The 13,755-nt window shown below is 39.1% G+C and overlaps 1 protein-coding gene across 1 annotated transcript in view; it reads left to right on the forward strand.

The window, feature by feature from the left end:
- The window catches only part of BBS9 (Bardet-Biedl syndrome 9), a 179,961-nt gene extending 167,156 nt beyond the window's left edge, over positions 1-12,805 (forward strand). The window contains exons 17-20 of the mRNA XM_054571306.1: positions 155-250; positions 8,466-8,638; positions 10,659-10,811; positions 12,746-12,805. Coding sequence (XP_054427281.1) covers positions 155-250; positions 8,466-8,638; positions 10,659-10,811; positions 12,746-12,805 — 482 coding nt within the window. The remainder of the gene's footprint in view (positions 1-154; positions 251-8,465; positions 8,639-10,658; positions 10,812-12,745) is intronic.
- The last annotated feature ends 950 nt before the right edge of the window (positions 12,806-13,755 follow it).

Here is a 13,755-nt window from a genome sequence, read left to right on the forward strand (position 1 = left end):
GAAATCAGTTAATATAGCTCATACATGGGCTTTAAACATGACTAGTGACATAGAAATATTTGTCATCAGCAAAGCTTCCTATGTCAGACATTAAGTGTTTTGCCTCATAGTTATATAAGGTGATTTTTTTGTTTCTTTTTTTTTTTCCTTGTAGGCTTTGCCAATCAGTCAGAAGATGATCAGGTGAATGTAATCGGTTTTCGCTTCTTAGGAGGCTCCCAAGTTACTCTTCTTGCTTCCAAAACTTCTCGTAAGTAAAACCATGGGATTGTGGCTTTTGACATTTTTCTGTTAAGTACACTACCTCAACATCAAGGATTTCTGCAAAGGATGATGTTCAGCTAAATATTGAAAAGAGCTATGGTATTAATTATAGAGGACCTAAAAGTTAAAAAAAAATAAGATCCTGTTTTATTAGAGATATGAATCTTTGTCAGGGAATGAGGAGAGTTTGAAAGAGGAATTTAAAGAATAGATAAATGTTTTTGAGATAGGTACCAGTATATGGTGAACTATTTGGGGGACTACTAGAAACTGGAATTAACTTTTAAGTGTGTGTATATTCTTATATGCTTCTTTTGGACATTGGCAAAGACGAAGGTGAAAGCGAATGACTTTTGCTGGGACTAATCTCAGCATAATGAAAAGTGCTAATTATATAAACTTTGAGTTTGAGATTTAAATATACTTTATTGATTTGTTTGCTTCCCATAATAGTCAAAACTACTCAATGAAAAACTGTCTTTTGATACATGTAGGATACCAAAGCTACTTCATGGAAAGAAAGTAAAATATTAAGGAAGTGTTTAACAAATTTTAGGAACAGTGGGGTATTAGGTGGAATGAATGCATATGTAGATACAGGGTGGGGCAAAAGTAGGTGTACAGTTGTTCTTATGGAAAATAATATAATAAGTAATAATATAAGAATAAACTCTGTGTGTCGCATACTCCCAGCTGTAATCCTACTTTTGCCCTGCCCTGTGCATGTAGATATACATATATATTTGGCTGAGCACTGGCCCCAGCTTTTTTTAAATCTGCAGTTTGTGCAATGGGCTGTTACTCTCTGCTTTATGAATTTGCAGTTTTAGTTGGTTATTTCTTTGATAGTAAGGATTTATAGTAAAATAGGGACTTAATCCTTTTTGAAAAATAAAGGAGTTAGCAGGAAGAATACACACACACACACATTCCTGGTTTAGAAACTCTAACAATGTTTCTGTGGCTAAAATCATAACAACTTCTGGAATATACGGATTGGTGGCTTGTAAAATAGACATGGATACAGATGAATATTCCAGACTACGTCCCCAAAATCTGAGACCATTCTGAGAAAAACGAGAAGATTCAGCACTTCTGGGCGTCTTTGTGATTGGTCGTGATGATGGTCTTCTTCGTATCAGGGGCCATTGTGTTTTCATGGGCTCTGCTCTTCACTTGGGTGATGGAATCACTTGGGTGTATTTCTTTGTTAATTTATTCTCTTTAGTTAAACTAAAAAATTGCCAACATTTCCTTGGGAAATTGTATGCATCTGTTTGACCTCAGTTGAGGATGTTGTATGCTGAGTGCAACTGTGATCATTAAAGAAATGCAAGAAGTTAGTCTTTGTTAAAAATGGGGATATTTCTGTCCTAAAGCATTATATTTATCCTTTTTTTAGAAAAAGTAACTTTTAAAGCATTTCCGGGGTCATGGTTACTTTACCATTATTGAAACATCACCAGATATTCAGGTCTTTAGCTGATTCAGGCACATATATCTGCGTGGGTAGCAGTCCCTTGACACAGCTGAGGTGTGGGCAGACAGGCTAAATCATGCGGTAGGACAGGGCCTTTCAAACAAGGACCCACAGGAACTGTGCCACCTGCCACCTGAAGAGTAGCCGTTCCGATTCCTCATGGTTTTTGGCTTCAGGGACACACAGAATTCTACCTAGGAAACACCCCTGTGATGGAGGGAGATAGATGCGTAGACAGCGCCGTTTCCTGGGGTGGAGGCCGGGGCTGGTGCTCCCTGCTGCTCTGGGGGGTTTTCGTCCCCGGGGAAGCAGCGCAGCGATCTGGACCCATCTGTGTCTGGCATGTTATGTCTTTGTGAGAGACACCTAGTCTTGAGTCTGAAATCTGGACCGACAGGAAAACCCTACAAAGGCAAAGAGCACACCACTTCATCCCTGGTGAACAGTCAAGGGCCTCCTACGGAGGTGCCCTTGGGTCTTGGAGAGTGTTTTCTCTGGGTTCCACATATTCATCTCTTTAAAACCTGCGTGGCAGTCAACCAGGGCCTCCATGTGCTGTATGGTCATTTTAGTTCAATTTCCTGGTTCGGGATAGATCGGGCAAAACAGGAAAAAACGAATGAAGCTCATTGCTGCAGATACTAAATCGCAGTGGCGGGGGGCGGAAAAGGTTTTTATTTTCAGAAAGCGGAGTTTTTAGAGTTTATTATGCAAACTATGAAAAAACAAAACATTGAAGGTTAGAATATTTAGGAAAAATACTCTGCACTAGCGAAATTCTTAAAATGATTTCCATAGTCCTAAATTGAAAATAATAAGACAGGTGACAGAAAGTGTCTGTTGTGATCGCAGTGATAGTTTTACGGATGTATGCGCAGGTCTGAATGAATTAAATTACACACATTACAGATATACAGGTTTTTTTTTGGTATATTATACCTCTATAAAGTTATTAAAAATAACAAGATAGGTCAAATTTTATGAGATCAAATATTTTTGTAATCAGAATTGTAGAACATTTCTACGTGGAAGTCAATTACTTTGACTGATTACATACAGTGGGATTTCAGAAAAAACATGCCGTTGCCTAAATGTGTGTATGTCCTCCTGCCATGCCTCCCTCTGAAGATCCAGACCCACACACTGACTTACTACCTCGCACAGCAAACCCTGCCACTCCTCTCCCCCGCCTCCCCTTGTACCCGTCCCTCCCTGTGCCTGTACTCGTCTTGGTCTTCTCTCTAGCTCCAGTTTTACCTTTATCTGTACTATATCTATTTGTACCTTGCCTTGTTCTGCTTGTTTCTTAAAGGATTTAAAATCTACAAAAATGTTCACAATTTGAAAGGGGAAAATAGTGAAAGAAACAGAGAAAATAAGAGCATGCAATTAATAAAGATAAGGATTCTTAGGATCAACACTGAAATATGTACTGTATAAGCCAGTAAGGTACTCGCAGCCTAAAAACAACAAGAAAGTATTTTAATTTCAACTTTCAGAATGTTCAAACGATAAAATCAAATCAGTTTAGGAAATGCATAGCCTTTATTGATGCAGATTTTAGGATGCAATTTCTCTTCTGAATATCACAAAGACAGTTTAACTTCTTCAATAATGTCTCTATAGCTTATCTTTATAATTATTACACTTAAACAGTTATAATTTAGGAGTAGCAAATTTTATAGAGCATTAAAAATAATGATAAAACTCAATTTACTATATATAATTTGATCTCAAATCGGGTAGTCGAAAAACTGCAGCTTAATCCAAGGATAAATTTAGATTAGATGGTGTTGCAAGTTTTCAGTAGCATTTTCAGAAAGAATTGGACAACCAATCTCAATAATTGAGAAGTGAGATGCAGCTGGAAGGAACGTGGATTTCGTTTTGTTTTTAAATGAGCAATATTAGGACACATTTGAATATTAATTGAAATGATTGAGTTAAGTGGGAGAGACTGATAATCAGGAAGGAGAAAGCGATCTCAAAGCAGCAAAGTCTTAGAGAATGAGGCGGGGGTGGGATGCGGACCCTGAGGGGGGCATTTTTGGTGTCCAAGGGGACGGAAGGACAAGCTTCTGTAGCTTTCCTATAATAGGGGGGACTGGATGCAGATCCAGGGAGGCTTTGTAGACCTGTTGGTGGAAAGATAAGGAAGCTCAATGATGTCTAACTTTGAAAAAAAGTGACATTAGTGTCTTAGAGAATAAGAAAACAAACTCACGAATAAGACAATGTAGAGTCTCATTTGAAGTTTGACATCCTGAATTTTGAAGTAAAACCAGTCATCCTTAGATGATTTTCCCTGGCAGTGATTTGTTTATTAGCAGCCAAGCAACTAAAGGCTGGGATTTGGAAACAGAATTGTAGATAAACTGTTTTTATGAGAATGTTTACACTAATGGGCTACCAAATCTAAGATGATAAGAGAAATAAAGATTAGAGAAAGCTGATATATATGGTGAAAAGTATGGATTCAATGGGTCACAAGTCTCAATGAGGTTTAAGAAATGAAATAGAAATTATAGAGTCAGCTAGAAGAACGTAAATGGTGATTTGAGAATGAATGAGATGTTGAAGTCACCAGTTCAGAGGGGCTGCTGGTTCAGATACTGACGAGCTCAGCAGGGAGGGTGTGACCTTGGGGGAGCGGCTTGTGAGGATGGAGAGAAGGACAATGGAGACAAAGTTCCGTATGTAACCTTGAAACATGTTAACCAGACTGTCTTCAGAAACAAAGAGTGGGAGAGGCTTGCTCTTGCTTCTGTTCATTTCGCATTTAGCTCCCGGACTAATGGGAGAGACGGACAGGTGGAGGACAAGTAACAGTGCTTGGTATGCTTACAGAAGCCCACTTTAGGTGCTGCAGAAGCCCAAAGGAATGAGGTCCTGTGAGAGATCTCATTTGTGAAGGGTCTTGAAGGGTGAATAGGAGTTTAGTAGGTGGAGGTGCTCCACGAAGAGGGACAGCTCTCCTCAGGTGCTTGATAGAGCACTGGGCTTCGGAAACCAGTGACATTTCTTTCACGCTGTAAATTTTATATAGTAGGAGCTTTATGACAGCTTTCCAGTGAAACCAAAAATTTTAGGGATAAGCGTAATGATTAAGTCCAAAGTCACCTGAAACCTACCAACGCACTGAACGCCCTTTAATGTATGCAGTGATTCATCAATATGTTACTGTATAATATTTACCTTAGAATTTCTTAGCAATATTACCAAGGGACAATGAGCAAATTATATAAATCTAGCTTGGAAAAAGCCTTTTGAAAAGTAAATTTAGAGAAATCATCTATAGTTTCTACTAATATTGGAGAGGTTGTATATTTAGAATAATATACTAATATCTACTGAAATTGTTTATATTACTTTCTCAAACTTTTTGATTTCAAAAGCATTCATCTGCTTTTCCATCTCACATTTAAAAATTTCCAAAGAACATAAATTATACTGATGCTTTGTTTATGACATGAATACAAACATTATTTATATTGATGAACTTCAGATGTTCTGACATGAATAGACACTGACGTGGTGCATTTCTGTGCCCTGCTTAGTTAAATCCGTTATTGTCTCCATTTGTAGTCGAGTGGAATGGCAGTTGACTGGGCTCCAATCATCCAAATTTATTTCACTTGGAAGCCAGAATGGTTATTTCCACTGAGCTGCTATTACAAGATGCAAAGGAAAAGAGATAAAAAAAAATAAATTGAATGTTCATTTTGGAAGCTATTTTAATTACCAGTATTGTAAGGGTGTATTTTAAAATACAACTTTCTTCTTTCATGTTATATTATTATAAATAGATTTTTATTTCTTCTTTCCATGAAATGTATACTCTGGAAAGTCTCCAGGACAATGTTAACCATTTTGGAACACAAATACTGAGAAAATGCTTAATAATCAAAATAATGCCTTATGAATCTTTGACTCATTCATTCTTGTTGATTTTTGGTAATCTGAAAAAAATCAACTTAAAAATAATTGTTTATATTTCTGAAACCAAAGTATAATTATAAATTTTTTATTGCAAAAAATTTAGTTTTACCTCTTCCCTGCATATATGAATGACAATAAGAAAATAATTAAAGCCAAATATGTTACAGAAAATATTAAATCTATTTAAATGTTCATTACTTTTATACTTCCTTTATTTGGTGGCATCTGTGCATTATACTTGGTCATAGTAGTATACTTGCCATAGTCCATTTGGGCTGCTACAACAAGATACCATAGACTGGGCGGCTTTTGTATGATAGAAATTTGTGTCTCACAGTTCTGGGGGCCGGAAGGTCCAAGATCAAGGTTGGTATCCGATGAGGGCCTGTGTCGTGGTTCGTAGATGCTTGTCTTTTTGCTGTGTCCTCACATCGCAGAGGGGCATGGGAGCTCCCTGGGGTCTCTCTTTAAAAGGGCACTGATCTCATTCATGAGGGCCCCACCCTCATGATCTAGTCACCTCCCAAAGGCCCCGCCTCCAAATACCATCACACTGGGCATTAGGATTTAATGTAGGAGTTTTGAGGGGATATAAGCATTCAATCTTAGCAAGCAGCTGCTGGGTATCCAGAATTTTATTTATATTTGGATTTGTAATTGAACTTTAGGTATTTTACTTGTTTAACTCCACACTTTTTGTATCAGCTGGTTTAAATTTTTTGACCAATATTTTTCAAACATCTAATTGTGATTGACCTAAATTTCATAATTCAAAGATAAATTGCATTTGGGTAGGTCTTTCCCATGGAGCATTATGTTTTATTTCCATGCCAACCGTGTGAGGTATGTTTTACTTTCCCTTTTGTGTAGATAAAGACATTGAAGATTAGGTAATTTATTTGTATTGAAGTCACAGATTTAAAAATTTACTAGATTTTAAGGTTTGCTCAGAGGATGATAAGATGGGAGAAATGGGACTTTCCCTCCAGCATGATGCCCTTAATTGCTACATCTACCACCGTCTGTCACCTGGACCATGGTTATAATGTCCTAACTGTAAGTCTGTTCTTGCCCCTTTGGCAGCTCTTGTAATCAAAACAAAAAATCATCAATGGTGTCATACTGCTCTACGGTGAAAAGTCCTTTGTACTTAGGATAATTTCTACCTTTTTACCCACCTTTATGGGTCTCCCGGTATGTTCTGGCCTGACCTAACATTCCACCTCCTCTAAAGGCACTCTTCCTCACTCTGGCCCACGTCTGGCCCACGTCTGGCCCACGTCTGGCCCACGTCTTGCCCACGTCTGGCCCTTTCTTTGTTCCTGGGATCTGTCTGACTTTGTCTGCCCTGCGGTCTTTGCGCTTGCCACTCCTTCTACCTGGACTATACTTCCCATTCCTAAAGTCTGAGCTTTGTGCACAAAAGGATTAGGAATGGGGTCTGGACTCAAAAGTTGATAGTTTCAATCCCAGCCCTGGATTACAATTAGTCTAAATGACTGGAAAAACTACTATGCCTACAAACGGGGATGAAATAGTACAATTATAATATGTAAGAATCAAATGAGATAATTCCTAAAAAGCATGTAGCAATTTCCTGGTACACTGTAAGTACTAGGTAAATTTTAGCTCGTAATACTGTTTTCATCATTGTTACTAGTACTACTACCACTGATGATAACTTCCCAGTGTGACTTTCTCTGACCACAGTTATCTTAAGAAAGAACACCCATTCATTTTTATCAAAAAGCATGAGCTTATTATCTGCCTACCATGAATTCTAGCTCTGATATTTAAATTGCTTTGTGATCTTTGGCAAGCCTCTGAGATCCTCTGTGCCTAGCTTCCCTTTTTATTAAAAAAAAAAAAAAAAGGTGGTTATAATCACAGTGCTTGGTAGATAGCTGGTGCTCAACAATAACAGCTTCTGTTATCATAGACGTTGGTATTGCCGATGTTGCCACTGCTGTCCCTGTCATTGTCATCATTGCTGCCATCATCACCGCATCGTCAGGGGAGGAGCTAATAAAAGAGACAGGAATTTGGCTCTTGTGGAGCTAAGGATTCAAGGACTGGAGGCAAATAAGATTTATATTTAGAGAAGGGTCTGATTGCAAAATCGCTCTTCAAATAAAAGAACTACTTGAAAAGCAGAAAACTTTGTTTATGATTACAAGGATTTAAGCTGGCTGTAGTGTCCAGGGTAGGGGAGTCTCTATAGAACAAATTGTATTTCACATCAATATTCTTTTTTTCCCCCTGACTTATTTATTTTTTATTGTTTATTCTATTACAGTTGTCCCAGTTTTCTCCCTTCTGCCGCCCTCCACCCAGCTCACCCCTCTCTCGCAGGCAGTCCCTCCCTTGTCTGTGACCATGACCCATTTATAGATGTTCTTTGACTAATCCCTTCCCTTTCCAGATATTTTACAATGGCTGTTTTCTTATTTTTTAAGTAAAGCTTTTTTCTTTTAAAAGGACCCAAATTTGTTTTTTAATTGTACTGAAACCTATTATAAGATACATAGTAAAATGGACCATGCACTACAGGTTGCCACTGTGACCACATGCCTTTGGCTTAAATTTGAAAATGTTAAGCGGCTAATGCAGAAAACCTCAATAACGCGCTAGAAATATTTTAATCAACTCAGTAGAAGTCATTTCCATATTCCATAAAAGAAATCTTTGTTCTTTTTGTTTTGGTATTTGTGTCAGAGTTAGTGATAATTTGTGTATTTTCAGCTAGTAATAAGCATTTTCTTTCATTATTTTTCTCTCTCAGAACGATATCGCATTCAGAGTGAACAGTTCGAAGATCTTTGGCTCATAACAAATGAGCTGCTTATCCGCCTTCAAGACTATTTTGAAAAGCAGGGAATCAAAGATTTCACATGTTCTTTTTCTGGATCTGTGCCCCTCCAAGAATATTTTGAGTTGATCGATCATCATTTCGAGGTGTGTATGATTCCAACACACATTATTTATATTTTTGAGTGCACAAAAGAAAGAGATGCTGCAGAGGTAAGAAGTGTAGTATACCTGCTACTAGGCCATGGGCTTCAAGTTGTTCGTTTGCAGACAGTGGATTCTGTGAATCCGTTCCTGCCCTCTTGCCTGGCTTGTGATCAGCTGCAGACATTTAAGAGTGGCTGCCCGGAGCTAAGCATGTGGTCTGGCCCCAGAACAGAGCTGACTTAATTCTTCTACATGAGACTTAACCTTTGACCCCAATAACCCGGTGCTGAAACTATTAGAGTTTATCGGCAGCCGTTTGGCTAACTAATTCTAGCAAGCCACAAACGAGGTGTGATTATAAAGTAAAGTGATTTCTCCTTTTCTTTTTTTAACAAGCGTACCAGGACTTTTGCATCCGAATGAGGGTTAAACACATAAAATATTCTCCAGTATTGGGCATAATGGGCGCTTAGTAAGTGATAAATGGCTACATGTCTAAGTAAATGAGGTCTGACAGCAATGTTGTTGCCTGAATATTTTTACGTATCTTTTTCTGGAAGTACCTTCAGAGCCTGTTTTGGATTCTCTTGGGTATCTTGATGGCGTCCAACCTTTATCATTTGAAGACTGATTTGATATTTGGAAATAGTCTAGAGTCATGTTTTGTGAATGAATTGGACAATGACAGTCTTTGTGTAAAATTCACCAGGCTCTACTTACTTATTTGCTTATAAATAGACTTTGAAGGCAATTACAAAGGGGACTTTGAAAAGAATTTTGAATGTCATTCAAGGAAGCATTGGTTTTTAGAGTGACTACTTTTTAAGGCACCAATAGGTTTTTGCATTTCATTTTATAAACTACGGTGTGTGTGTGTATGTGTGTGTGTGTGTGTGTGTATGAGAGAGAGAGAATGATCATTTCATGTAACTTGCCGGTCATATGAATATTCTACCTCATTTCTGTGCCTTTCAACATTATAAAGGCATTGACTTCAAGTGATAAAGGCTTCTTTTAATACAGTGTAAACTTAAAGGGAAAAACTCAGTGCATATAATCCAATCAAAAATAACATGTCATTATCAAATGAAGTTGGCCTTATTTGGGTTTCTCTTATATATGCTGATATAGGGGAGAATACGTTTGACCACACTGTGGCACCAAAATTGACAATTTGGCGAATATATTTATGAATTTTAAGGATTGATAACTTTTGCCATTCTCTCGGATGCATTTTAAGAAAGTCCGGCTTCACTGGGCCAGACTGGGGCCTAGCGGTTTGTGGAGGAGAGTCCCCAGGAAGACAACACCGATCGTTCCTGGGCCCCTTCTGCAGCGGGGCCGGCCCGGCCCGGCGCGGCGGGCGCTGGTGCACATCAGGCCGCCTCCCCAGGAGAGATTTCAAGGATGAATCAGCGTGAGAGGAAAGCAAGTTTTATTCACAGAGAGAAAAAGAAAGAGGCCAGGGTGTGGGCGCTGCGGTGAAAGCAGGGAAAAGTATGTGACAGAGTGAAACATCAGTCATAATGTTTTTCTTTTTTTAACCGTAGAGAATTAATTTTTTCAGTACTTTTTCGTGTGTATTTGTGTGTATGTGTGTGTGGCTTTTGGCTTGGACTATACTCATAAGGATCTTTCTCATGCTGAGATTATTAAAAATTCTAATTTTTCTGGTACTTCCATTGTGTCTAAACATTTGATTCCTCTGCAGTTGATTTTGCGGTAAATACTGGGGGAGAAATTCTTGCTCATTTCTGCCATGTGTTTAATTAGTTTTCACAAGACATTTGTTAAATCATCTATTCTTTCCCCAGTGATACTGGGCATCTTTACTAAATTTTTATTTGACCTATTCTACCATTTTATCTATGTATTCATGTTCCAAATGCCATTTAATCCTTTTAACTCTGTGAATTTCTTCATTACTCTTTCAGATTTTTATCGGCATTTTCTGCATTCTTACTTTAAGTATGTTTTGTTGTGCACATTTAACCTGAATTTAAGAAATTCTTCATTGTAGCTGCGGCTAAATGGTGAAAAATTAGAAGAACTCTTATCTGAGAGAGCTGTGCAATTTCGGGCCATTCAACGCCGCCTGTTAACCAGGTTCAAAGATAAGACACCTGCCCCCCTCCAACACCTGGACACCTTGCTGGATGGAACTTACAAGCAGGCAAGTATATTATTACTGGTAGTTTTCCTCAACCACAGCCTGTTGATTTTGAAAGGACAAATCAGATTTTTTTCAGAGCTAGCTTCTCTAGAGGAAAGAACAACAACTTACTATGTAAACATCAACAACTGCATTGATAATACCTTTGCTTCTTGAAATTCTCATGGTTATTTGAAAAATCAGCATTTTGAGGGACAGTCTTTAGCAGCAGTCGGGTACCCTGGAAAGTACTTAGAGCTTGGAGGCCAAGTCCCCAGTTCGGTGTTGGCCGTGCGGCTTTTGGCAACTTCCTCACCTCTCAGAACTTCAGTTTCTTTCCATAAAATGGGGTAACTACTTCTGTGGTGTTACAGAGATTCCCTCCACCATGTCCTTGGCAGTGCAGGCAGGTTGCCGTACAAACGCAGGCCGCTAGCTCGCTTTGTGTAGGGGCGGCCATGTGGCCCCTGGCAGGCACTGACGCGTGTCCTGTTCCACACGCCTCTAGCACACTTTTCGTTCTGGTGTCATTATTTTCATTTTTCCCTCCTGCTCCTTCCTGTCTCTTTGTTGACTTGTCTGTCTCTGGCCTCCGGCTGTATCTCTGGCCTCCGGCTGTATCTCTGTATCTCCCGTTCTTGGGGCTGCAGATACGCTGAGTCTTGTCTTTGATGATGTGGGATCTTCTGTGGACACAATGGCAGAAGGGTGTTTAAAGGGATTTGATGAGGGTGCTTGATTTAATGCTTCCCATATTGTCTTTTTTTTAATTGTTGTTCTAGCACAGTAGTCCCAGTTTTCCCCTGCTGCCCTCCCCTGCCCCTCCTCGCCCCCGATCAATCCCCACCCTGTTGTCCATGTCCATGGGTCATTTATACTTCTTCTTTAACTAGGCTCTTCAAGACTTCCTTTGTCTGTATACGTGTAAGTGCTGGGGGTTTATTTTTCCTGTCCAGCCTCAGGGCTGGGTCTTTTCTGTGATATATACTATAACAGAAAAGATGATCAAAACCATGGGTTTTTACTTCAAATCTGTCATTTTCCCTCTCCATTCTTTTTAGATTAAAAGAATGAGTCACCTTTCAAAAGAAAAATATGAATACTATAAGAAATGTGACTTAATGTGCTTTACTGTTCAATTTTATTGGACATATTCACATTACATTATGGCAAGATATTCTGTATTTCAATTCTTTTTAGTAAGTTTCATAATGATGTAGTTAATACATGAATATAATTTACCAGTAAAAATTACAAGATTATACACAATGCTAAATTCTTCAGCTTGATTCTTTATTATGTCCTCAGAAATGTAATCATTTTTAGATGTTTTTGTATGTTTTCAGACCTTTTGCATTCAGAAATGACATATTGCTTTGTGAGCCTAAAAAAAAAATCACAGATTGTATCATAGTGTACGTATTGGTCTACCTTTTCTTTTCTCTTCCTTTTAACAGTATGCACGGGAGCTCTTGCTTTATTAACATGTAGATTTACTCCTCTATTTGTGGTGGCTGTGTTCTATAATATAGACATTTTGTAGTATGGACAAACCCTAGTTTATTAAGGGATAAATCTTAATAATAATTTCAATGTTGAGTCTGACGCTGAGGAAAATCCCTTGTAGACACCTCTGTCGTGACCACACAGGCACAGGACCGGCCTTGCTGTCACACACCTGCTTAGTGTAAATTCTTACCTTTCCCTTTGCCTGGACAGTGGGCGTGGTTCGCTGGCAGGTCAGCCAGGCCCGCGAAGTGGTCGGCCTTGCTAGAGCCTGACCTTACTCTCCCTGGCATGACGGCACTGCCGACTGTCACTAGATTTTACGAGGGTTTTCCCAATGCGCCAGTTGGAAATGAGATCAGCTGCCTGTGTGCAGTCCTTGTTCTCTCATGTGCAGGGAGCTTTTAATTTGCCCCTTAGTCCTTTTGTGGGTCTTTGTGCCACTTCAGTGCCGCCCGGTACAGCAAGACGGGGAGCTGCGCAGTGGGATTTGCTTCCTGTCCCGTTGATCCGTGTGCGTCTGGGAGATGCTCCACTGTCACCAGTTAATGAAGCGGTGACGATGGGCTGGTGTGGAAACGGAAGCCGCAGCCGGTACCCTAAACCTGGTGTGTCGGCTCTCCAAAGGCAGGGACGTTTTCCTTTTTTGTGTTTATCACCACTCTCCTTAGCACAATATATTTCTTGCCTCATTACGGGCACTTAATAAATACTTGCTCCATGAGCGAATGCTTTATTGCCACTAAGTTCTTGAAATTGAATGTCCGTGACAAGGGTAGCCCTTCAAAGAATGGAGTAGCAGAGAATTCTTTCGGTTCAGATGTTTTATTCTAAAATCCTCAAAAGTCACTAAAACATGAAAACTCCCTTCTCTTTTCCTAAATAATCAGGTAAAATGTTGTAGCTAGGAGGGTTTTATAGCTGCAAATTCTTGACTGAGAAGATCTTTCCTGTTTTTTTTCTTTTTTCTTTTTGTGAGTGTATGTGTGCCAGAGTTAAATATGATATAATCATCTGTTGAAATGCATCTGTGCACACAGGACATTGTTGAGGTCGAACCCCTCCCTATTTTCAGTGCAATGAGAATTACTTAGACTTTTTCAGTATTAATACATATCCAGAAGCATGAAAAGTTTGATTCTCCTCATTTCCTATTTATATAATTGTTCAGTTCTTCCTGTTGGAAGGCATTTTTTTTTTTCTTTTTCCATAATACATACGCTTTTAGCAGCTGGGATAGGATATAGAGATGTAGAACTGGAGGAAGTTTGGCAGTCTTGTTGGTGATTGATGGTCCAGGAACTGCAGTGAATTCCGATAAAGTCCTTGAGATAAACTGAAAGTGAAGCCCAGGGCCCTCCATATACAAATGATTAGGTATTGCTGAACTGGCCATAGTGTGTGATGGTTTGTATGGTACGCTTGTTCATAATGGACTTAACGAAGGCGCATACGCTTG

Source organism: Pteronotus mesoamericanus, unplaced genomic scaffold (genome assembly GCF_021234165.1).
Source record: "Pteronotus mesoamericanus isolate MK-2021 breed Mesoamerican mustached bat unplaced genomic scaffold, CSHL_Meso_final contig_220, whole genome shotgun sequence".
Taxonomy (NCBI): domain Eukaryota; kingdom Metazoa; phylum Chordata; class Mammalia; order Chiroptera; family Mormoopidae; genus Pteronotus; species Pteronotus mesoamericanus.